The sequence below is a fragment of the Agelaius tricolor genome, unplaced genomic scaffold (assembly GCF_023055355.1).
Source record: "Agelaius tricolor isolate 1412-34295 unplaced genomic scaffold, bAgeTri1.0.p SCAF_23, whole genome shotgun sequence".
Classification (NCBI taxonomy): domain Eukaryota; kingdom Metazoa; phylum Chordata; class Aves; order Passeriformes; family Icteridae; genus Agelaius; species Agelaius tricolor.
The window spans coordinates 10061925-10088046 of record NW_027269283.1 but is presented as its reverse complement, the minus strand read 5'-3'; the positions used below and the strand labels follow the sequence as shown (position 1 = coordinate 10088046).

General features: G+C 45.3%; 1 protein-coding gene across 3 annotated transcripts in view; it reads left to right on the top strand.

Annotated features, from left to right (window-relative positions):
• The window catches only part of PHACTR3 (phosphatase and actin regulator 3), a 100180-nt gene extending 75065 nt beyond the window's left edge, over positions 1–25115 (top strand). For all 3 annotated transcript variants that reach the window (XM_071447074.1, XM_071447075.1, XM_071447076.1), the window contains exons 9-13: positions 16671–16726; positions 20642–20703; positions 21546–21686; positions 22918–22994; positions 24519–25115. In XM_071447074.1, coding sequence (XP_071303175.1) covers positions 16671–16726; positions 20642–20703; positions 21546–21686; positions 22918–22994; positions 24519–24534 — 352 coding nt within the window. In that variant the 3' untranslated portion in view covers positions 24535–25115. The remainder of the gene's footprint in view (positions 1–16670; positions 16727–20641; positions 20704–21545; positions 21687–22917; positions 22995–24518) is intronic.
• Positions 25116–26122: the final 1007 nt, after the last annotated feature.

Sequence of the window (26122 nt, the reverse complement as noted above, 5' to 3'; positions counted from 1 at the left end):
TATTTGTACAAGTACAGATGATGCATGAAGTGGCACTTAGAATATGATGGGGACAGGAATTAAATACAGAAATGTGGGCAGAGGAGGCAGACAGGAAGAACAAAGGGTTTTTGTACACAGAGAGGAGCCAAAACTTGAGCACCTAAAGCTGATCTTTACCACAGTGAAAACATTGGCTCAGGAAAGTGGATGATGCTGGACCAAGGTTTCCTGGCAACAAGAAGTGAAGAGGAGGCCTCTTTATTCAGTTGTTACCACATCTGGACTCTGTAGGTGTGGTGCTGCCCTGAGGTTCCTGGAGAAGCATTTTTGAGTTGATTCACCCAGGAACTGCAGATGTAGCCAAAAGCACACCCAGATGAGACCCTGGTTTGTCCCTCAGGTAACAGAGTGTGAAGTTCACAGTGCTGCTGGAGACAGAACAATACCAAGCAAAAAGCACTTCAGACTGGCAGTCTAAAAGCAAAACAGCACCACAGCTCAGCACAGAGCACTCACAAAGACAGTTTCACCTACTGACAGCACAAAAGCTGTGCCATGTTTCCCAAGGACAGCACATCCAGTGCCACTTCTCCACAGAAATGTCTCAGGGCAGCTTTGCTCACTGAAAAGCCATCAGCCCTTCAGACTGTGACACTCAGCAGGAAACTGGGCTGAATGCACAGAACTTTGGGGAACATTTTGTTTAGATTGACCAAAAAAAGTGGTTAGTGGGTACATGTACAGACTACTTGTAGTCCTAATGCAGAAGTTTAGGAGATGCTGAACTGAGCTAAGCTCACCTGGGGATTAGCAAGGTTTTTCTGATGAATCTCCAGCTGTGCTCCAACTCCTGGTCACTGGACTAAAAACCAGGGAACTGCCCTAATTTCAGAAGGCTGGGAAGATTTGACACAGATTCATTCCAGAGACAGAAAGACGAGGGGGGCAGATACAAAGAACAGATCAGCTGTCAGCACTAATTGGCTGTGTACAATTTAATGCATTTCAGGAACTATCCAGGTAAGCATCTTGCTGATGCTAAAAATAACCTCAGCAAGCTCAGCGTGGGTGTGTGTGCAAGGCTCAGCCTCTCACACCAGACAGGAGCTAAATATAGAGCCACAATTGAATCCTGTGGGCGTGGGGAGCCAAGGGAGTCTCCTGTCTCCTCACTCTGCTCCAGCAAGATGTGATGCAGCTGCTGTCAGACCTGCTCATGGATGCAGGATTTTATTAGGAGTGTGCACAGCACCCATGTGCTCAGTGAGGATTTGGGGTTTTTTTATGGTTTGCCCCTTTTCAGTTATGGCCTCTGCTTTTCAGGCTAATAGAAAAGAAAGATGTTGTGAGGGATGGAGGGGGGAGCAGTAGGAAGAATGAAGGAGGTGCAAGTGAAGCTGAGATTTTCTTTTTGATGCTGCCTCCAGGATTAAGAAGTCCAGATTCCAAGGCTGGAATATTCCCTATGCTCTTCCTTGGTGTCAGGCAGTGGCACACAGCTGGAAACCCTGCTGTGAACACAGTGACAGGCCTGGTCAAGGGGCTGGGGGTTAGTGCCTGCTGCCAGAGTTCCTGAGACAGCCTTCAAGGGTAAAAATGAGGAGGAGAGGGAGAAGACTCAAGTGTCATTAAGGTCTCTGAGCAAGGAGTAAGTTCAGCCTCCTGTTTATATGGCTTGTGAAGTCCAGGGGAGATGTAGTGCAGTTCAAATAGAGCATTAGAGAGGGTTCAAGTGCATCTGTACATGCTGTACCTTGACAACGCTGGCCTCTTGTCTAATGGCTGAGAAAGGTTTGTTCCCTTGCAGGTATTAAACTCCAAGAATAGAACCAAACTTAGTAACACCAATCCCTTGGTCAGGTTTACTTGCCAAGCTCCCCGAGTGTGTGATCATACCAGGCCCTCTGGACAGCAGCTCTTGAACCAGAGGTGCTTCCTTGCTTCAGCAGCACTTGTACAATTAATTATGGAGCACCCAGTCAGCTCAGGGCAAAAGCCTTGATCTGCAGCTGAACCAGAATGAGCAATTTGCTCTCTCAGACCAGCCCACAGCTGGTCTGGCAAGAATTTTTGAACACATTAATTTACTTATAAAGGGTTGAACCACGGTTGCATTTGTCCAGGGTTATTTCCTGGTTTGAGCACAAGCACACGACCCAGAGGTGCTCCCAGGGCAGGCCTGTATTGCTGAGGATTCAGCATCCACCTCCTGCTGAAAATGGGGAGTATTTGTGCAAACATGAGGCAATGTCACTGCAGAGGCTGTAAATTCTGCCAGGCAACAACATGAAGTTCCAAATTCCCAGGGCACAGCTGATTAAAGATTGTCTTCTGAGAAGACACTATCTCCTTCCACTGCTCTATTCTACTTGCCTGGCTCCAGTGCTGGGAATTCCTAATCAAATCTGTTTTCCACAGCACAGTGAAGGCAAGGGCAGCAGGTCAGAGCACAGCAGGCAAGAGAAGAGCAGAGCAGCAGGTGGAAACACAGATAGGAATATACAGGGCTTTTTCTGGGACACAGAGTCAATTCCTCGAATAGATCTGACATAAGTGGCACAAGTGAAACTAGAAATAAAAAAATCAGAGCGCAGAAAGCTGTAAGTATCACAGAGCAGTATAATCACATAAATAAACTTGCAGAAAAACTGCTTAAGCAAGTGTCATTGAATAAGGAAAAAGCCTTTTTTGGGAAGAAAACAGTGCACTTGTTTTGCCCTGCCAACCCACCCACTACCAGCAGCTCATGCTCAGCTGAGATCCCTTCCCAGAAATTGGGCACCTCCCCACGCCTGAAGATCTGGGCTCAACCCCTGTGGTGAGACAAGCAGTCATAAAGCAAAAAGGAAATGCATAAAATGCCAGTAATGCTCTGTAATGCTTCACCTTACACTGGATTATGATTCAGGTCCTTGAGCTTGTGTGGGTCTGCAGTAAAAGTAATTACAGAAAGAAATTACTTTAATTTAATTTGCAGAGCTTAATCGATAGAGAGCAAAGTAAGCTGCTCTGGTTGTCACAGTGATTTGTGCTGTTGTGGGATGAAAAGCTGACCAGAACAAGGTGCTGTAACACTTGTGAGCTCCTAATAACCCAGGGGCTGGGCAGGGAGGGATTCAGGCACTCACAATAGCAGCCCTCACTTTGTATAAGCATGGTCACTGTGTCACTGAGAGGATTTAGGATTATGGTTTTTTGGGTTAGATCTATTAATGAAATTCAGGAAAAATGTTTTCTACACTTAAAGCCAAGCACTTACTTCACTTAGTTGGAACAGAAGCCAGATGGGATGGACAGTGTGTATCTGAAAGGCTGTGAACTGTATAAGCACAGTCTCAGACAGAAAGGGGTTTGGCTGCTTTTTTTTTTTTAACACATCCATTTCAGATGTGCTACTTCAAAGCATTTGAGAACAAAAGAGAGGGGTAACGTTTGGATGTTGTGTTGGTTCTCCTCCCACTTGCCTTTTAAATTTATAAAGCCAAATTTTTAAATTTTAAAAAGAGGGGTAAAGAGATTTTAAAAAAATTTTAAATTTTTAAAGAGGGGGGTAAAGTTGGAGGTTCTCCTCCCACTTGCCTTTTAAACCTAACAAAATTTATAGGCAGACTGGATATCAATGAGTGTCACCATGACTGTTGCAGTGGATTGCCTGCAGAATACCTAAATGGTCACTTCTCCCCCAAAATCTGAAATGTGGCTTGGTTTGGAGAAGAAAAAGCTCCTTAATGTGCAGAGCCACAGCTGCACACACTGTCCCTGGGGCACAGCACTGAGTTATCCCTGTTTTATGGGGAGGGTTCTCAGATGAATCACCTGTGCTTTCCCATGAAGAACTTGATCATATTTTTGGGCTCTCTTCCAAGAAAACTGTGCCTCAGCACATGTGATCCAAGGAAACTGTAATTCATACCCTGCAGTTTCTGGTTCACCAGATTTTGTGAGTTACTACAGTTCCCTCCTCCTGCAGCTCTGAGCACAACTTCTGTGGCCTGGTTCATTCAGGATCTCAATTCCTCCAGGAATCACAGGCTTGGGCTTGCTGCTTTCATATGGAAAACTGGGTCAGTCTAGCACAGTTCCTGTGTTTTTGAAATAACTTCAGAGAAGGTGAGGGGGGAGAAAAATGAAAGAAATAAATATTTAGAAAACAGGAAGTGGGGGAAGGAGAGAAAATAGGTCAGAACAGAAGGTCACTGATTTTCCTCAATAGATGAAGTGCAATTGTATCAATTATTAAAGCATGGCTCTAGCCAAGTCTGATTCCATTGCCTGTGCCCAGCTGGAAAGCTGCAGCTGGATAACCAGGTCTTGGGAGCTACTTCAGTCAGCCAGAGTACTGCAAGCTTCCTTCAGTATCTGTTTTTCAGGATAATTAACTCATCTAAGTACCCAGCACACTTCCTTGACTTCCCCAGACTCTGGAGAGTGTTTTTTTTTTTCTGGAAAACACTCTTATTTTCTATCTTTTCCTTTAGCTCTCACATAGAAAACACCAGAAAACAAACAAAACCAAGCACTCACAGGTTTATCAATCCTTGCTCATGGTTTTATCTAGTGAAATTAAGAAGAAATTGACCACACCTTTGGAGGTTGAGGACCTCCTCTGTTGAAAGTCCACTTATGCAGAGGACATCAAGGCAACTGGGAAACAAGAACCAGCAAGCTGACAAAATCTGAGTCTTAAATCACATTAGAAACAGGTACTGCAATCTAGCTAGTCCATTGTTCTGCAAAGATGTGTCAGTCACTTTGCTTTCATAAAGCTATGCTGAATACAGGCAAGAAACAAAGAGCAGAATAAAACCTGAGTGCCTCACTGCAGGAAAAAACTTCTCAAAACCAAGACTACATGGATCACAGATGAACCACCAGTGTCATAGTGTCATTTGCTTGAGATGATCATATTCATTAAGCAAATTAAATTCTGAATGAATTAATACTTCATTAGTTTCTCAGAAATTATGTTAAAAAAAAAAAAAGAAAGCCAGGCCCTCTCAGCAGCCTCTGCAGAAAGCAGCTGGCCTGTTGCACAGAGATCAGCCTAATTTGAGGGTGTCTGCAAAAGCCATATTCTGGCCAGGCTACACTGCAGCCTTGTTAGAATCATCACTGGGAGTGGCTGCAGCACTTCCAAATACCACCCAGCTGGGGAAAAATCCTCCTTCTCAAGAGAAGGTTAAACAAACCAGGACTGATGTGGTAAGGGAAGTTTTATTTATGGGTGTAGTGCAGTTTAACTTACAGAAATCCCTTTATCAGCCTGTTTACACCACGAAGGAAAAGGTAACAGGGAATGAATGGAGTGTGTGGAAAGGCCAAGCTCGTGTCCAGGGGTGGTGGGAGCAGGAGGCTCAGGGTCAGCAGGGAGTGCTGGTGGGGAGAGGCCCAGCACTGCAATGCTGGGCCTTGCTGTGCACCAGCTGCAGGGACAGGAGCAGCTGCAAAAGGCAGGGAAATGGCTCTGAGGGAGGTGTGTGCACAGAGCCAGGACCTGTCTGAGCCTGGGAGCCACTGCCAGCTCCCTCAGCTCTGCCTGCCCTTCCCCAGCTGCAGCCCCTCCTCAGCAGGGAACAGCTCTGAGGACAATCGCGGAGGTGGCACCAGGGGATCCTTTCCTGAGAGCCCTCCCCAAGGTTTTGTGTGGCAGCCTTGAGCTTTGGCAGTGACAGTTCGTGTTGTACCACAACAAATCACAGCTGTAACTTCTAAACATAACGTTACATAATTGAATTCTTACATTTTATTCAGTTTTCAGAAGATCAGAATATTCTGTTCTATGTGACATTTGCCAGCAAATTCTATTTGGATTTTCGTGACCATAGCTAAACACAGGATCCTAAACAGAGTTAAGGAGGATCCCAGAAGGCTCTGGGGAAGAGGAGGCAGAATATGAGGATGACATTTTAAAACTCAAATCCTGCCTGTATTTTCCTGTAAGTTAGCCTGTCTGCAGCACTCAGTGTCACAGTGGCATCAAGTGACAAGTCATACTCCTCACCCTGTCCAATTTAAAAAACAAAGGAAAACAGAATTACTGAAATACCACTTGCACAGGGAAGTGAATAAATTCTCAGAGGGACTGCAAATCTGGTTTTCAGACAAGACAGTTTGCCACATTGTCTTAATCTGTCCAACAGATATAACCACAAAGACCAGCTTTGCAGAGCACTGTGAGAGCTGCTGGTGAAAGAACTACAAAATTGATGATTATTGAGACCAGGGGACTCACACTCCTACAGACTTTTTGGACCACATCTTTGAGCTGTCAATGGAATTTCTCATTTCACTCTGCACTGAGAGCAGGAACGCTCTTTGTATTGAAAAACCAACAGATAACCTCAAGAGAAATTTTGAAAGAAGCAAAATATTAAAAGCAAATAAGAGTGCAGTAAAGAGCAGGGTTCAGAGCCTGCTGGAAACAAAGGCTGGTATGGCTCTGGCCAGCCAAGGTTGGTGACAGTGTGAGGCCGAGCTGCTGGTCTGACTGTCCTGGAAAATGCTGGGCCAGCAGGAGTGTGCACGAGAGGAACAGAAACTCATGCAGCAGATGGTGAAACGCTGTCTGCAGGCAGGGATCCCCCATCCCTGGAGGCTGTGTGGGTGAGTGACAGGCGAGAACTGGAAGGTGCTGCCTCGCCAGGGGAGCGTTCCCAGCGAGGTTCCTGCAGCCTGGGAGCAGCTGTGCAGCCACACACAGCTCCCAGCAGGGCCTGCCTGGCCCAGCAGCAGCTGCAGCGCCACAAATTGCTGTCATTTATGTTTTTCCTTCAGGGATTACACAGAGTACTTGGAGAGTGCTGCATTTGCCTTGATTTACTTCAGTAATTCAGAAAGCTGCTCCTTGGCATCAAGCCTGACACTACAAAGGGTTTGCAAAAGTGTCACACCATGTCCCCTCCTGCCTGGAGCTGCTGCGTTAGGAGGGTCACAGCTCCATACCCCCAGCTCTGGGGTAAATCCCCACTGCAAAGCCACTTGCAGAGGTTTATTTGTCACCTCCCAGACTTTGCAGATTGGCAAAGGGTCCTTGGTATGCACCTCCAGGTGACAGGGAAGGATGTTCTCCCAACCTCATGGGGAAATTCCCAGCAGCTCACACCCATGGCAAGAAGGGCCACTCTCACATCCTGCTGCATCCAGTGAGGGGGAGGAGGAGAACTGGCACACAGCTGACAGCCCCCACACACCAATACTTTGTCTGTGCTCTGCAAATCCAGCTGTGGTTTCTTCCAGTGACCCAAATCCCACAGCTGCACATTGCAGTGGCATCTGTTGTAGGGGCAACTGTTTATGGATTAAGTGCACAGTACTGCAGGATCTTAGTGCAGCCCTGAGCATCCCAGCTGAGGCCAGGACACACTGAGACACTTCCATCCATGGACAATATCTCTGTTTGTTGCCCTGTGAAACAGAGCTAGAGCTACAGACAGAACTGACATGTCTCCCTGTCACCCTGTCCCTGTCCTCGCTGAGTGCCATGGCTGGAATTGCACTCCTGGCTTCCCAGGAAATTGAGTCACGAGCCTACAGACATTTCATTTTGTACAGGGCACAAAGGTGGCTGACAAGGCAGCCCCAGCCTCTCTGGAGGACAGCAGGCACGAACATTGTATTAGGGATTGTTCAGACAGTGAAGAAAAATCTAGCTTTTTTATTTTCTTACCTTTTCCCCCACTTTTCTTATTTTTTATCATAATCCAGTAAGCACCCAGGAGTACACAACTGCCACTAGGACAGGAAAGTCTCAGGTCAGTGGCAGTCCCCACCACTGGGCTGAGATTTGCCTCTGTTGGCTGCATATTTCAGACTCCCTCCTGCTGCTCATGCAGTTGCTATCAGAGTGGATTTTAGTATCATTTCAGCAGTAGATATGTAGCTTTGCTTTTTGCTTTTTTGTTCTGTGGGAACACAGAGCTCCATTCCTATTTCAGGAGAGAAAAGAAAGGGGGAAAAAAAAGAAAGAAAATCTCTTGCTTTACAATGGAATGTTATTAACCATTTTCAGTGACCTGCACAATGTGACCAGGTCATACCCAGCACTTGGTTTCTCCTGGAAGACCCTCCAGTACCCACTGCCTGGAGCTCTCCTCAGCCTTCAGCAGAGGAGGGGCACTGGGAGCTGCACCACTCGCTCTGTTATTTGAAGAATCTGTTCTTTCAGCACTTTGCCTTGCTGTGCTATTTTTAGCTTGAAAGTATTCCCCAAACCAGCTCTTTGCCCAGCTGCAAGGCAGAGCAGAAGTGAGAACAAGCTGCTGTTGATGAGAACAGTGCTGCTCACACTGACATTGCTGCTGAACAAGACACCCATCAAACTACAGACAGGGAACATGTCTTTGGCTGAACAACCCATTGCACTTTTGTCACCCAAATAACTAAATATTGTAATTCTATCACAAACAGGACACATCCACTATCCAGCAGCTCTGTTAAACCACAGAGTGGGGAAGCAGGTGGGAGGGAGATGAGGAAGCTGCTGCTCTGAAATAAGCAGTTATTACATTTAAACCCCATGCCAGCGTGCTAGTTCTTGCATATTAACTAATAACTCAGATGAAATTTAAAGCTGTTCTTTTATGTTGGTCCCACAATGTGCAACAGCATCCTCCAAGAATCTTTATCTGGGTGTGGAGAGAGGTATGAAAGCAAAAGTCTGCTGAGGGTGGAGGGAGGATGCTCAGCAGCTGCACTGAGCTTTGCAGCAGGGCTTTGAACTGGGCCCTGATCTGCTCCCAGCTGTGCCTGGCCCTTCTTCCTCACACCTTGGGAAATGAGACACCCAAAGGTCAAATGCAGCAGGGCTTTACAGGTGCTGAGAACAGTGCTTACCCTCAAGCCTTCTCCACCTGAGTCCTCTGGCACAGTTAGATCCTGGCTGTGCTGTTGTTTCAGCCCACACAGCGCTCACAGCCCTGTGCAGTAACAGCCCTGTCACAGGGCAGGTCCTTCAGGGACAGTGGGCTGTGATACAAGGGTCATGCTGGGCAAGTGTGTGGTTTCTATTTCTGCTGAAATCTGAACCCTTTGCAGGGCTTCTATCACAGAAATGATAATGATGGACAGCTGTAATTGCCTGGTAGATGAGTGACAACATAATTAACTGAACTCGTGCTGATTTGCAGCTTTGAAAATCCAGACAGAACTAAAGGCCAAACAAATAAATAACACATGTAATTAAGGCAACATTTAAAGCCTCTGTGTTTATCTGTAGTTTTCTTATTTGGATGCAAAAAATAGTACATGATGGCACAGAGGCACAAATATCAGGGAACTTTAAAGAAGGCAACTCACAACATTTACCAGACCAGCTCACCCTTTTCACCCTGCTCTGAGCTGCCTACTGCCAGAGAAGCTCAGTAACTCCTCTCAGGATGACTCCAAGGGCTGGAGAACCTCTGCTTTGGGGTTGTTCAGCCTAGGGACAGGAAGGTTCTAAGGAGACAATGCTGGAGCCTTCCAGGGATTAAAGCTGGTTATATAAAAAGAGGGAGAGCAAACTTTTACCTGGGCAGATAGTGATAGGTCAGGGGGGAATGGTTTTAATCTGAAGGAAGGTTGGGTTAGATCAGATATGAGCAAGAATACTTTGACAGTGAGGGTGGTAAAACACTAGAACAGGTTACTCAGAGAGGTGGTGGATGTCCCATTCCTGGAAACATTCAGTGTCAGGGTGGATGAGGCTCTGAACAACCTCTGAACAACCTGATCTGCTCGAAGATGTTCCTGCTCATCGCAGGGGCGTTGGACAAGATGCCTTTAAAGGTTCTTTCCACCTCAAACTATCCTGATTCTATGATTTTCCTGTTATGGGAAATGCTGGCACATCAATTCCCACTTTTTACACGATCCAGAATTACCTTGGGGTAAAAACAAGTTTGTGTCTCGATGTCTGCCTTCTAATTTTGTACAGACAGTAACAGAGAAGTCCCTCCCACCACAGATTTACTACTACCCATAATTGTACATTGCAAGCAGGCACAGAGCAGTGCGTGGGTGACTCAAAGCCCTGGCACACATCCTCTTCACAGCTACTTATAGGCAGGATGAAAATAAACTTCTTGTTGAATTGAACATGATGTTCTGGCAATTTAAGAGGCAGAGCCTCTGCCTCCTGATGGGCAGCAGACACAAGCAGCTTTATGAGAAGCAAAACCAGGGCACTCCCATTTCTCCTCCCTTTGCCTGGGCTGTGAGAGGGATCCTTCCCACCACCTCCCTTCCCAATTCATCTGCAAAACCACCTGACATGAGGAACAATCAATGCAGTTGCTGCTGGCTACAGCTCATTTACTGATGGCTGGATTGATTGCTCCCTTGTCAGTGCAGGGTCCACAGGCGCACACACGTGTCCAAGTCTGCCCAGTTCACTCCTCCCTTTGGAGAGGATCATCACAATCACATGGATCTTACTAACACCAGCAACAGGAGTCCAAAGTGAAACTTTTGGCTTCAGCTACAAATCCAAAAGAAATTCAGTTTTGTGGCAATCATACACACAGATACTGTGCAACAGATTCTATGAAAAAACATATATGGGAAACAGGAACACATTTTGGGGACAGATAAGAAACCACAGAAACCTGAGCTATTTCACTGGATTCTGCTTGAATGCTCGCTTGAGTCTGGCAGGCAGGTGAGATACAGACTAATAAGAGGAGAGAACTAGAAAGGAAGGAGTGTCTGAGGTGTGAAAAGTCAGCACAGCCCCACATGCACACAGGGGGCTGTACCTGTCCCAACCTGGCCTCTCATCAGCCATGCTGTGCCCACACCTGCAAGCCCTCAGCCTGCCGTGGCTTTGCTGGGATGCAGCTCCCACAAGGGACAAAGCAGGCCCTGCTGAGGGTACCTGTGAGGGCAGAGGATGTGGCAGCAGCCCCTGCTCCCAGGACACATTGACAGCAGCCCTGGCTGCTGTGCCATGCAGATCCTCAGCCTGCTGAGCACTCAGTTGCCTGTAACTGTCCAATATGATCAGCCCTTGTGTAGCAGTGCTCCCAAGACATTCATTCCCTTCAATGAGAAGGGGAAATCTGGCAGCATGAAGCAAATATTGATCTCTGACCAGAGGCACATGTGCGAGTCGCTGCGTTCACAAACGTGACCTTGCTCCAGAGGGGATGAGCCATTTGTGGCTTTCCCCACAGCCCAGATCCACATCTACACTTGTGCTCATGTCCAGCAGGATCCTGGCAGGGCTCTGATGGCAGAGGAAGGTGTTTTGCTGCAATTATGCATCACACATGCTCACCAAGGGAACAAGCCAGGCACCACAGCTGCCCTGCCCCTCTGAGAGCAGAGGGAGCTCATGGACGTCACAGGACTCACATTTACCTTGCACTGGGAAAACAAACACCTGGAGGCCATGTGCAAACTGAGCACTGAGGGGCCTTGAGACACAGCTGGCTGTACCTGCAGGGTGTTCTGGGGAGAGCCACACGTGACTGAGCTAACTTGCAAAGATCTGCTCCTCTCAGCCACAGGAGGAAGACTGGGAGAACATGGGAGCAAGCAAAGTCTTTGGCTTTTTAGAGATTATAATAAATACATGCTATCATCTCTCTGAGCCCAAATTACTGGAGAAAACATTCTAAAGGTAGCCTGAAAATACACCCAGAACACTCCCCAAGCTTCAAACCACTGAAGAACACCTGTTGCTTGAAGGTTTATGCTCACTTTGCACAGAACAGCAGAAACATAAAATCTTTGCAATTTTTCTGAACCTGATAAAGAGCTGCACATAAAATACTGTGTGTCCATTCCCTTTTACCCCCACACACTTAGGGTGATTAGTATTATGAGGAAGTGTTGGTGTCTGTCCAAACTTGGAGCATCTCTGCCACATGTACAGCAATCTCTGAACTGTACCCAGACACCACTTACAGCAAAATGACTCTGGTGCCTCCAGCTGTGCTCAGTTTCCCAGAGGCAGCTGCAGTCACCTCTGAGTGCTGCCAGTCCAGCTCCACTCACTGCTGCTCTTGGCATCCCTTGGTTTAAACTAACAGGGAAACAAAATCCTGGGCTGAGCACTCTTAATATGGGACCATGGCAATTCCAGTGACACTGTGGGGGAAGCTGGACAGAGGTAGGAGCAGCCTGCAAGTAACTCAAGCATTTTCAAGCAAGGTTCAAGACCTTCCCCAAAAGACCTGGCCCCACAGGTGCTCAGAGGGAGCACTCCTGCCTCACCAGGCAGCACAGAAATACCAAACCTAGGTTTTCATAACACCCAAGAACAGAAGAGCATTAATTGGCTGTTTTTCCCAGAAGCAAGAAATAGATATCCAAATCAGCTAAAAGGAAATCATTATGGTCACACAGCAGAAGTGGTGGACTATGTAAGTGCTCCCCATGGAGCTCACAGTCACCTTGCTGAGGTGAGTCCACGTGGGGCTGTGAGCTCCTGAGTTAAAAAAGAACAGAAATGAAAAGCACAAGACTCACCCAGCCACGACCACGCTGTGTTGCAGCAGTGCTGGAGCCTCCTGTGCACCTCAGGCACCTCCAGCCATGGCTGCTGGGCAGCCCAGGAGCCAGGCTGGCCCCGGGTGAGCCCTCCTCAGCCAGGGGCAGTGACTTCACTGGATCCAGGGGAAATGAGGCAGGACTGATTCAAAATCACCTGCACCATACAAAATCCTCTCTCTGCAAAGTCCGTGGGGACCATGCATAATTACTGAGGGCTCAGGTTTTAGCCATCACAAAGGCTCCTTCATGGCAGGTGCGTGTTTCATCCTCCAGAGCCTCACACCGGAGTGATTCTCCCCTGCTCTGCAGTCTGCTGGTAATTGTTATTCAGCTGGAGTTTGTTTCCTTTAAATATGAGATGTGAGCATCCTGTCTGGCTGCTCAGTCCCTCCATGCTCTGTTCTGTGCTCACTGTGGTGTGAGGGGACTCGCGGCCACGTCCCCAGGCCTAGTGTCCCTGAGGCGCGGCGGCGTTCCCGAGGCCATGGCTCCCCCAGGGATGGACAGTCCCTTCTGAGGAAACTCACTGAGCTCTGCACACAGGGCATGTTTCTGCTTCTGCCAGAGACAGGATTTCACAGCTATCAGCTTCAGGGAAACATGGAATAAATATCCAGAATAGAGCACCTGTTGCTCGGAGCCTGCAGCACGCACAGGCCAGCTCAGCCGAGCAGAGGCGCAAACTCACCCAAAATGGTTTCTTACCCAAAAGTTCCTTCAGCAGGGGTGTGGATTCAACAGGGGTGACCTGTGCTCTGCCAGGAGCCCTCAGAAGATCTGTCCTTGTCTCGCTCTGGCTGGCAGCAGGCGGGCCCTGAAGGCGTTCCTGGGGCTGAGGGGTCCCCACAGAGCAGCCGGCAGGGCGGGCTCTGCCCTGCAGCAGCCACGGGGGTCTCGCTCTGAGGGGCGAGCGCACAAGGCAGGGGAGTCACTCCACAAGTGGCAAAGTGTCACAGTTCAGGTGGCCACGGTACCCAGAGCATCCCCATACAATTTCAGGAGGCTTTAACCCATACAGAGCAACACCATACCACATCAGAAGGCTGCAAATATCTGCCCTTTTTAGCCTTTAGCCCACCCTTTTCTCCCCCTCATGTTAATGCATTGCACCTGTGTGCCCTCTGTTCCCTTTGTGATTGGTCAGTGCCCCTGGGCACTCCATGGCTCCTTGCTGCCAATGCTGCTCCTGTTTTTCACAGCTGTGCCCATCCCAATCCCCACAAACTGTGTGCTCCACGCAGCCCCACTCCCAATGACCCCAAACTGTGCCACACACGGCCCCATCCCAATGACCCCAAACTGAGTGCCTGCAGTAAAGTCCTGCAGAAAGGGGGTCTGGAGCCCTGAGTCACCCTGAACCAGCTCGGCAGAGCTGTGTGGCCCCAGGCTGTGCTCCAGCCCCTGTGACCCATCACTGTCAGGGCACCTGGAGCCCTTGCCCTTCAGCAGCTCAGGAAGGAAGTGAAAGTTGTCTCTGGGCACAGAGAGGCTTCTCCTGAACAGCAGAAATAACAAATAGACCTGAAATGTCCCCAGACCTTGATAACAACACCGTCTGAGGTTTTTGCCACTTCTCCTTTGATTGTGACTCTCCCTGTACTTGGTGTTTTCACTCTATCCCCACCTTCCTGAAACCCTGTTAGAAATTTATTTTTAACCAAAGTCTGTGTCTAGTCTTGTGACTGTGACGCAACGTTTGGAAGTGTGGTCTGTATCTCTGAAAAACCCAGGATAAACCCTGCAGTGCTCTCAGATGCACATAGTCCTGTGTCTGTCTGCACCTTTTCATTCTGCTGGGGGTAAAGCTGAGGGTGTGCACAGAAAAATGAGCACTTACACGTATTTATCAAAGCCAAAAGGGAAATGGGGTTTAAATAATCAACCATCATACATATTATATATAAATACAGAGCATTCACACAGAATCACAGAATATTCATATACATTTCCATTCTCATACTGGTCTAATTATTCTGTTAGGCTTTTAATCCCCCAGTTTAAAAGGGGCCTCTGAAATCTAATGTACAGATTTAGGAGAATCTATCAATCTCACATGGCAGGGCTGTAATCAAGAATGGCTGAGAGAAGCATATGAGCAGCAGGTTGGGTGGATCTTTCATTTGCAGAGGAGCTCTCCAAGTAAGGCATTCTTCCCTGATTTATATTACAAAATTCACTTTATCTGTTTCAAACAAAACCTAGCTGGACCTGTGTAATTTCTGAGACATGCAGGGAGGAGTCCAAGGGTAGCAGGAATTTAAAATACACGTTTAAAGCCTTTAGTTTCAGCATCATTCCTGTTTCAGTTGGGATTATTGCAACTTCTGCTGCTGGAGTATCTCACCCAGAGGTCAGGAGAAAAGCCTTAGGTGATAGAAAGCATTAGGAAGGGAGAGTGAGAGTTAGGTGTAGGTGTTTCTGCACAAGAGCTCATCTAAGTTTTCTGTTAGTGTGAATTTGGTGCAGTAGTTGTGGCGCTTCCTGTTGCCAAAGATGAGAGTTTTTCCAGAGGGTTTAATTAAAAAAGGGTGAGGAGTTGTTGGTCTGATAACATGTGACCACAGAGTTATTTGGAAGGTGTATTGGGTGGGGCTCACAAAACAAGGAAAAATTAGAATTAGGTGATTTTACTGTTTTTTTTTTTTTTTTTTTTGCAGTGTGTTAACAATTTTCTTCATTTTTCCATATGTGATAAAACATAGATCCTGCTACAGCATGACTTTAAAATTATTCATTTATATACCCATCAGAGGAACAACTGCAGCAGTATGCAGTGGGGTCCCCTCTCTGAGTATTTCTTTGTGTCTGTAACTTCATCTCTGGTTTGGCAACATCTGCTGGGAGCAGAGGATGAGAATCCTCAGCGCTGCCAGAACGTGGGCCAGGAAGCATCAGGAGCTCTTTCCGATCTGCTGGCTGCATTCTGACGTGAAAACCAGCAAATGCAGCCTCCTGTGTGTGTCTGTGTGTCTGTGTGTGAGTGTCTCTGTGTATGTGTGTGTGTCTGTGTGTGTGTGTGTCTGTGTCTGTCTGTGTGTGTCTGTGTGTGTCTGTGTGTCTGTGTGTGTGTGTGTCTGTCTGTGTGTGTCTCTGTGTGTGTGTGTCTCTCTGTGTCTGTGTGCATGTGTCTGTGTGTGTCTGTGTGTCTGTGTGTCTCTGTGTGTGTGTCTGTGTGTGTCTGTTGTCTGTGTGTGAGTGTCTGTGTCTGTGTGTGTCTCTGTGTGTGTCTATGTGTCTGTGTGTCTGTGTGTGTCTGTGTGTGTGCATCTGTGTCTGTGTGTGTCTGTGTGTGTGTGTGTGTCTGTGCGTGTGTGTGTGTGTCTGTGTGTGTGTCTGTGTGTGTGTGTGTGTGTGTCTGTGTGTTGTCTGTGTGTCCGTGTGTGTCTGTGTGTGTGTCTGTGTGTGTGTGTGTGTCTGTGTGTGTGTGTGTGTGTGTCTGTGTGTGTGTGTCTGTGTGTGTGTGTGTCTGTGTGTGTCTGTGTGTCTGTGTCTGCCTGCCTAGGGGAGGGCTGCAATTACCTGAGATCCTCTGCAGATATCCCAGTGCCTCCTCGTGGGGGAGGCTCATTTAGTATGCGCAATAAAATCGCTGTGGCACCGATCATATGATTGGGAGAGTCAATCCTGAGGCAGCACTACTGAAAAGGGGAGGTGGAACCAAGACACTCCGTGCAGACAGCCGGGCTGTGAGCAGCACACGAATTGCACTCAGCAGGCAGGAGCAGAGCTGGGGCATCGGGCTGCTGGTGAAAATCCCAGCAAAGCTTTATTTCTGCCCAGTCTGCCCCTGTCAGGATGCGCTGCTGGTGTGAGTGAGAGAAGGAAATGTGCTGCTGTGCGTGATTAAAGGTGAAGGCAGTGATAGAGGCAGAAGATCTCTGTGAAACTCCTTTGATAACCACCTTGAGAGTGAATTTTACCTCTGGAGAGTGCTGGTTCCAGCTGACTGTCTGGAAAGTGTCATGAAGAGGATGCAGGTTCCGAGGAAGCGTTTCGCTGACACCAGAGCAAACTAGAGGAGAACTTTTACCTGCATTCCTGGCATTTGGGAAAAATAATATAAGAAAGAATTCTCTGCCAGGATTCTTTTTTTTTTTTTCCTTCTTCACGAGTCCTGGAGAGAGATTTTGTACACACCAACCAGAAGTCAGAATTCTACAGACTTTCCAAAGAACAGGCATGGTACAAAATGTGATTTTGGTGTTTTTCCGCAGGCGACTCAGCCAAAGACCCGCTGTTGAGGAGCTGGAAAGAAGGAATATACTGAAACGTGAGTACTTTTTTTTTTCTAAAGTATTTTATGTATGTCTGTTGAAATTAGTGATTATATTTCCAGAACATATTATTTTGAAATAGATAAATTAATTCACTGGGATAATTTTCTGTGCCTAAAAGTTTTAATTTTTCACAAAGACTTGCAATTTGAGGACAGAAAGAACCGTTCAGGTTCAGGCTTTCAAATAATTTTCATTTTGATTCCACTGTTACTGGTGCCTGAGAGGGGAATACGATCTGAGTGTCACAGTGCCATGAGACTTGGAGTGACATTTTTCAAGACATGGATTTTCAGGACAAACACTGAATAGCACTGGCAATAGAGTGGCTGGGGGAAGCATCCTTGCAGAGATGTGATTCTGTCCACTCTGTTTGCTCATGTCACTGGAGATCTGCCCAGTCAAAGATCAGATACCAGAGATACCAGAATTATTAGAGGGACAGTCCCAGGCCTGGGACAGGTGCTGCCACAGGGAGTGTTCTCAGCATCTCTCAAATTCAGGCAAAACTTGCAATTCTTTTCCTAAGTGTTTCCAAGGGATCAAACAAGTGATGAACATAATCCCTTCCCTTAAAACTGCTGAATTAGGGGAAGGTGAGAGCTTTGAAATTGTCTCCACTATGGATCTCAAAAGGGGAAATCCATCTGCTGTTTAGTCTCTTTAATGCTGAGAGACAAAACCCAGAGTGATGTGAACTATAGGTTCTCATTAAACAAACATAAAGCATAAAGCCACAGAAATCTGTCATACAAGCAGTGCTGCCTACACTGTTTGATTTGTATTTAATCATGAGATTGTAATTCACTAGGAAAAAAGTCATCAGCAATGCGTTACCTAAAATTGTGTATCTCAAAAACTTTCTTAGTGATTTCTAGGGAAAAACCTTATGTTCTTGCCATTGAAGATATTTGGGATTTCATTCAGTCTTCACACAAAGGGGCTCCACAGGCAGCCTGTATTTAGCAGTGTTTTCTGTACAGTTCCAATGCACAGATCACACACAGTAAAATGAACTCTATTTTGCATGTGCACAGCTTGAGGAGGGAAAGAAACCCTCTTTGCAACATGAGTGGGTGAACTTGGCCAAACTTCACCTGTCATCTACCAGAGAAGCAGGAAAATGCAGTAACCCAAGATCCTGAACTATGTGGAGACAGATTTTCAAGAGTCAGTAACTAAAATCTCTGAAAATCTGTTTCTTTGGTTTTTTTCCTTGGCTAAGGAAAAGCTGATCTCCACTGAAAAAATCTGTTCCTTTATGTTTACTTTTTTGAAGTGTGCTGGTTACATCCTTAATCTGGGTTCAACTGACCAGTTTTAATAATAAAAAAGTTTGAATACATTCATATAATGAGCTTAGAGAGAGATAAAGCAGAAAGGAGATAAAGCAGAATTAAAGATACTTCCTGAATACCAGCTAAACATACTGGTCTAGATTTGTATCTCATTTAAAGAGCTCCCAGCATGGAGCAAATTTATTGACTTCTGTTGAGTTGCTCATGCTTTATACAGGTTCAGCTGGGATCAGAACCACTTCCATTTTATTTACCTCTGCCATTATAATAAAAGCTGAGTATCCTGTACAGCTGTAGCAGTATAAAAGCCCTTCAGTGAAATCCCCACGACCTCCTCCAGGTGTAATAAGGGTTTGTGCAATTTTGTGCATTTCCCACCATCTTTGATGTTCATAATTGGTACTGCTGACAGAAGTTCTTTCGTGGACTCAGAATTCACATTTGTACAGCTCTGGTAAAGAAAGAGAAGCATTTTGCAAAGTACAACTACTGTCACTTTAAAGCAAATCTCAGCAAGATTTCAAACAGTGATTTCTTATCTCCTTCAGGGAGTTGTTTCTGAGATAAAAGTAATACCTAAAAAAGCAAACTTAAAGCCGGCACTTTCTTACAATTTTGTTGATTTTCCAAGTCCTTTAACCATGGAAACTCTGCTGGCTTCCCACCAAGCATGAAAAGCAAATGAACTAAAATCACAGGCCAGGTGTCAGATGTGTCCTTGGTGAACAGAAAGCCCAACTCAGGCCAAGAAGGCATCTCTTGAACCCCATTGTGCAGTCCCAAGGAGATGTTTTGGTGTCACACAGAGCTCAGAATGAGCTCCAGCTCTGCACAGGCCCCCTCAGCACTGGGAGAGCTCTGCTGAGATTCACAGAGCCAGCCCTCAGCAATGAATGGAGCTGTGTGGGCAGAAGGATGGTGATGGGAAAAGCCTCTCTGGGCTGGCTGAGTAATAATGCCTCAGTCTTAGAATCCCCTTGCCAGCATTTCATATCAAATCTCAGGTTTGTTTTTTTCTTTTTTTTTGTAAGAGAACTATTTCTTTTATTTCTTGAAGCTGGAAATAAGCACTGAACCCAAGTGAATAGAAATAAGTTACTACACGTTTATATTTGGAAAAGTATTTTTTGATCAGAAAGGTGTATTTTTGGCTTTTCTTTGGGAATTAGAATCATGGAATCACAGAAATGTTTGGGTTGGAAGGGACCCTAAAAATCCTCTTATTCCAGCCTCTGCCATAGACAGGAACCCTTTCCACTGGACCAATTTCCCTCTAAGGCTTCCAGGGATGGAGCAGCCACAGCTTCTCTGGGCAGTTCTTTCACTGCATATCACATCATATCTTTAAAAGGCACTACACCACAGAAAATTATCTCTTTTTAATTAAAAAAAAAAAATACAAAATAGGAATATCTACTGTAAAATGGGTGAACTAAAGCTGAATGAATAGCTTCTTGCAGGTGTCTCTATATCTAAGAATACCCTCTACTTTTGAAAGCCTGTTCTCTTTTACACATTGCAGACTGAAATAGCTGCTCATCCCTGACACAGCACTAATTTTAGCTGACCTGTTCTCTTTACATTTTGTGCCTTGCCACTGAACTATAATGCAGCGCATTACAGCATTTTAAATTCATTTGATTCACATTTGTAGCCTAGCCAGGTGGAGCTGTGCACTTCTATGTTATTTTAAATAGATTTGATTGCATCTCAGTGTCATCTAATGAGCACAAAAATCAGGGAGAAAAATGCTTCATTGTTAAAAATATCTTGGAAATCCATCTGCAGTGCTAGTGGGTTTTGGAGGCATAGTAGAAATCATGTGTGTGCTTTAACACTGGAAATATCTAATGCAAGAGGTACAATAAACCTCAGAGTAGTACCCAGAGAATCCCTGAATGGTTAAACCTTTTTCTCTGGCTCTGCAGCTTTGTTCAGGTCACGGGCTCACGCCTTAATTTAGTAACAGCTAGTACTGGGAATAGAAACGCCATTAACTCCTTTCCTAAGGCAGGGGATCTATTTCTCACTGTTACAGCACTCCGGGCTATTTTTAGAGCCAGCGTGTAGGAGTTCTCACGGCTGGAATGTTAATAGGCACAACACACAAAGACAGGGCCGAGCTCAGAGCTCTGCACAGGAGCCCTGGCAGGAGGAAGGGGTCTCATGTCAGGGAAAGCCAAGGTGCCAGCCAGTGCCAGGAGTGATGCAGCCTGAGGGAGCAGGGCTGAGGGCACAACGGGCCCTCCCTGGAGCTGCTGCAGTGACTCCCGAGCATCTGACAGCATGAATGGCCCCAGCAGTATGGAGAGTAAAAAAGGAAGATGGATCAGCTATGGAGTGTGTTGGTTTTCCTTCTGAAGCTGATCTGAGTGGAGTGTTGGTGTGGCTGTTTCATTAAATCCCCGTGGAGTTCAGAGCTGACACTGGCACCAGCACGGTGTCCTCACAGAGAGGTGACTCCGTGCTCCAGCTCACACCAGGGATGCACTGAATTTCCAAAACACACAACTGCCAGCTGCTTGTTGGGCTGTGCTCACTATTGCCTGGAACCTGGGAAAACACCAAACTTCCTCATGAGGAAAGTCATCTTTTTTTTTATATTCTCTGCAGAACGAAATGATCAAACGGAACAGGAGGAGAGGAGGGAAATCAAGCAGAGACTGACAAGAAAGGTAAAATCTTGCAATACTTGCTATTAGCTTTTAGAAATTTAGCAAAATTATTATAATATCACCCAGCCATAGAGGTTGTTATTACACAGAACCTCCCTTAATATGCATCCTCCTCAGCAGTGTCTGGGAGCAGTGTCTGGTAATATCAATTATAGACATACCTACCTTATCTCAGCTAGATGAAATTGAGTAGAATATTTACATATAAATTTACTCAGAAAATGGGTATCATGGCATATTTGTCAGCTCCATTGCTGGTAAAGGACTTTTTCATTCTTTGTAGCAGAGCTCACTCCTTGCTGAACACCATGTCTGCTCCCATAGTACATTTCTTTTTGCATTTAAAATATTCTCAGCATAAGAATGAAATCTTGTTGTTCTGTTCTTGGAAATCCCTAATGGAATTACAGACCAATATGCTGATAACTTGTTCAGGCTTGACTGAAATTCTTACAGAGAGTCTAGTGCTGAGAATCTCACACAGACAATCTGCCTCTGCCTGTAGTAGAACATCCTCCAGCATCCAGAATTATCCAGAGATCATTAAAAAATCCTTCATGATTCCTTTACATTTTGAAAATATATTTTATCAATATCTGGGTTAAGATATTTTCTTCTTTTGTCCATGATAAAGGCACTGTGCTGTAGCTCCATTTAAACCATTATTACTCTCCTAGCAGTTCTCCAAGTGGTGAAATATTTCCCTGGAGTTTCCAAGGGTTGGGTGGTTTTCCATATTTGTAGATGCACACTGAGCCAAGATGAAAAGAAGCAAATATTGCATTTTTCACTGACTCATTTTTTATTAACGCTGGTTTTATTTCACAAAATTCTGAATACAGCTTAACCAGAGACCTACAGTTGATGAACTGAGAGACAGAAAGATCCTGATTCGATTCAGTGATTATGTGGAAGTGGCAAAAGCACAGGACTACGACAGGAGAGCAGATAAACCATGGACACGACTGTCAGCAGCAGACAAGGTACTGACAAACAACAAAGTTCTGCTTTCTCCTTGCTTTGTAATGATACATCACATTCCCAACAGACTTGAACCTCTGCAACATTTCAGCTCTGTAAAATTTTCCATGATTTTTTATGTTGAAATCATACAAATCTCATAAAAAAGCCTATTTAGTACTCGAAAGGCTTCCACCTACCCACCCAAAGAGGTGGATACAGTATTTAGGTTCCAAATCAAAACCATTTCCAGCCAACAGAGTATTTACCTTTATTCTCAGACTGGAAGTTTTGTCCCACACATGCAAAAATTTCCCCTCCTTTTTCCTATGAATGCTCAAGGAGTCACTGGACCCACATTCTCCTGAGCATGAACTCTCATTCTGCCCCATCACATACCTGCCACGGAGCTGATTCACAGCCCAATTTAAGTGTCACATTTAGGTGCTTGAGTAGTAAGAATAGTTCACCATGATTCCAGCCAGAGCATTGGGAAGTTTCAGGGCTCCAGGAAGCAGGAGCAGGATGCTGAGACCATTACTGGGAAATGGCAAACACAGGACTGTTAACATGGCTTTGTGCTGAGACCTCAGACACTTTGGTTTCCATCCCAGTGTCTCCCCAGTAAGGGACAAATGGGATTAGAGAACTCATAGAAAAGGAACAGAGCACTTCTACTCCTGCAGCTGCTCTCCCAAGCTCTCTGAAATGGTGAAGAAGCTATTCCATAGTAATCAACAGAATAAGAATTTCATATTTTCCTTGTATGTACCTTTACTACAATTAGACTTTTCCTGGTTTTACTCTGTCAATGTTCATGTTTCAATTAACAAGGCAGCTTAAAGAAAGTGACAGTTCTGCTCATACTGGTGGCACACCTCAGGAAGTCAGGGTCAGAGCTGCACCTCTGCATTTGTGACTGAAAAATGGATCAATTTCTTGGCAGCTTCTCCTAATCTTTAATAAATTTTAACTGGAATCTTATTAAATGTGAGACAACCAGCTCTGAGGTGTTATTCTGTCAGAATTGCTTCTAGACAGCAGTGACCCTGTCAGAAATCAATAACAAATGAGAAGTATTGTGTCACCAATCCATACAACCCAAATATTCAGCACCTCTACCAGCACAAGAGTGCTCTGCTCTACCCAGTACTTGGTTTATCTACCCCAGAACACTGCTCTGCTCTGCAGGTCTGGGATTTTGCTCACAAACACAACATTATTTGTTCATGTTTTTCTCTTTTCAATTCCTAGGCAGCAATTCGGAAGGAGCTGAATGAATACAAAAGTAATGAAATGGAGGTTCATGCATCGAGCAAACATTTGACAAGGTCAGTTTGCCAGCTGTTTATCTCTGCTGCCTGCTAAAAGCTCTGACTCTTTGACTCCTGAACCTGTGGATTGCATTCTTATGTGCTGGATGCACAGAATATGCAAAGGGAGGTTAATATTAAAAGAAAATTGGAGCATTTCTCTTCCTGAAGAGAACCAAATTTTCTGATTTTTTGGGGGATTTTATTAGCACATACCAAGAAACCTGCAGACATTCTCCAGAGCATCTCTCAGCTGGCATTCCTTGCACCAAAGATTCAAAGATAGGACAAAAAAATTAAAGTATATAACACAGAAAACAATATGATTTTTAAAAATAGAACAACATAATAAACTGTTTAAAGATCTCTGAATTTAATGTACTCGAGCCTGCAGCCTTATCACAAACACTGAAAATTCCCTGCTCAGAAATCCAGAACTGCACTGACCATAAAAGGCCAGTGCCCAGGGGTAATGCCTTTGTTCTAATTGGATTTGTTCTAAAGCATTCAGCCTGGGGATTGCAGCATTCCCTGTCAGTGCAGTTGCTATTGGAAGGAGCCCCAGGTAACTTAATGACACTTAATGACACTCCCTGTCAGGAGGAGGTCAGGAGAGAGAACAGGGCTGGGCTGTTGTCACTCTCCATGTGACTGGAGATTCCTCTGGGAACCTGGGCAGGGCAGTGCCTGCTCCATGTGCCAGTACTGCTGCCAGGGACTGTGTTCAAACACAGACCAAAACATTCATTTCCCTGCTTCAAGAGGGAGACCAACATGAGAGGCTGATTCCACAGCCACTGGTACTTGCAAGAAGGCATCATTAAGGGCACAGCAGCTTCCCTGCACTGATGGAATGAACGTGGGAAGGGAAAAGGGATGGCTGCAGCTTCAGTCTGGCAGTGAGCTACACATTTCCTAATTGGAGCTACCTGGGGAGTCTCACTAGATGATAATGAGAGATTCTGAAATTTGTTCAGGATATTAGGAGTAAACAGGCTTCCAATTTACAATTAGTGCTAGGGCATTGCATATGATTGGGGCTTTAATTATGGATCTCAGCCAAAAGAACAAGGCTACAGAGCAAGAAGAATATTTATTCCAGAAGCTAAGACTATCAAACATTTCACCAACAGTATCTCCTCATACTTCATAAAGAATTTCAACATTGCTTAACTCTTAAAAAAGATCACTGCACAGTAAAGAATATTGTTACCAATGACAAACTGTGGCTTCTTTTACTAGACAAAAAAACCCCACATCAACTACATACCTGGATTTGCAATTGCATTCCCAAAGAAATGTAAACGAGGTACACTGGCCCTGAGGACTGTACCTGCACTGCAGTTGTGGCCCAGGGCTGGCAATGTGCTGGGGAAAATTGAGAGTTGCTAATATTCTTCAGCACTGTCACTGTACCTTTAAACAGAATGAATCCTTCTGTGGGCTTTTAAAAATTTTGTTAATCTAACATAAAATAATTGAATCAAAAATAATTGAAGTATATTGCAAAGAGTTTTGAAAAATGTCTCTCTTTCCTCCTAGATTTCACAGGCCATAGAAATTTTCTTCTGAGAAGAATCTGTCTTTACTTTTTGATATTGCTGCTGAACACACATCAGGGAACCCTGAAGCCTTTCCCTGAGGTTCAGTGCAGGCTCCCTGGACGTTGCTGTGACAGAAGGACTCTGCAGTGAAGCCTCTGCAGCCCTTGGGGACAGGACAGTGCCAGCCCCGAGCTCTGGAGGCAGGAGGGTCTGGCCTGTGGAGTGGGACAAGCTGCTGAGAAAGACTGAAGTGAAGCTGCTTGGAAGAGCCTCCTCCTCTCCTTTCCCACCTGAGTGGAACTGTTTGCAGGCTGCCTTGGAAAAGGAGATGTTGTGCATGTACAGGCTTTACCATTCCAAGGCCTCTGACATAAGTGGACATGACACTCTGTCATCCAGTATTATGTTGACAAGACATTTTGAACTTACCACAATTAGTTTGTAAAACACCTAAGTTCATGTTCTAAAAACTAATTTAATGTATTATAATTTCATTCTTTTTTATATACTGTCTAACAGAATCACAGCTGCAAGCATTTTTGATTCCTGTTACTTTTGTTCTTTAATTAAATGACTACTTATTGCAGGAAATGAACATGTTTCCTAAAGCTCTTTTTTTCCCAGGGATAGTTGGGAAGAGATTATAATTATTATGCACCAAACCATTTGACTTCTTCCTCAACACAGGGTCTGCAAAAGGATGATCTCAACTAAGGTTTTCCACCTGGTGGAAGAGCATAACCTGGTTGTCACTCTGCACCAATTGAGGCTGTGACCCTCTAAAAATGACAATTTGGTTCACTGTTATTCCAAATTCCTAAACTGGACAACCAGAGGCAGAAATGTAACAATGTACTTTGATGTTTAGCAAACAAATGGTTTTAATGCTTTCTTGACAGTAAGAAGAAAAAAGTTACTAAATGCTAATAACAAAGCAAATAGAACTGGTTGAGAAAAATGTAAAGCCAGGCATTTTAATATTTCCTGACATGGAGAAGCACCTGAGGATTTACTCCATGCTACCAAAAAATAATTGTGAGAAAAATAACACATTGCTAGCTGGGAATCACATGTGGTGAGACAGAAAAAAATGGTGAATCCACTCACAAGATCAAGATTTCTCTGCAAGACTGAAGTGCTGCCATTCTGGGGAGTCATTCAATGTTAAACGCTTGAAAAAGGCATTATTGGTCCTGTAGCTTCCTTGAGATGATCTCCATGAAGTGTGAAAATAATAAAATGCAGTCTGTCCAAGTGCTTGTATAGACTACTACTGAATTGCTGAGAGGTGGGGAAGAGCCCCCACACAGGGACAGCTCTGTCCCAGTGGGGATGGAACCACAGGAGCTGGAGCTGCTCCTGGAGGAACTGCCAGGCAGGAATGGGAGGTAAGGACACCCAGTGCAACACAGGCTGTGGCAGTGCCAGGGGGGAAGGAACTCAGGACTCCTGGGAGAGGTGGTGTCAACATTTTAATGTTTGTCTCATTGACTATCAGCTGAATGACCCCAGCACTTGACCCAAAGATGTGTTTTTTCCTCTTTATTGTGATTTTTTAACTTGCTGGCTTTTCACAGAAATATGTAACATCATAACTAGCCT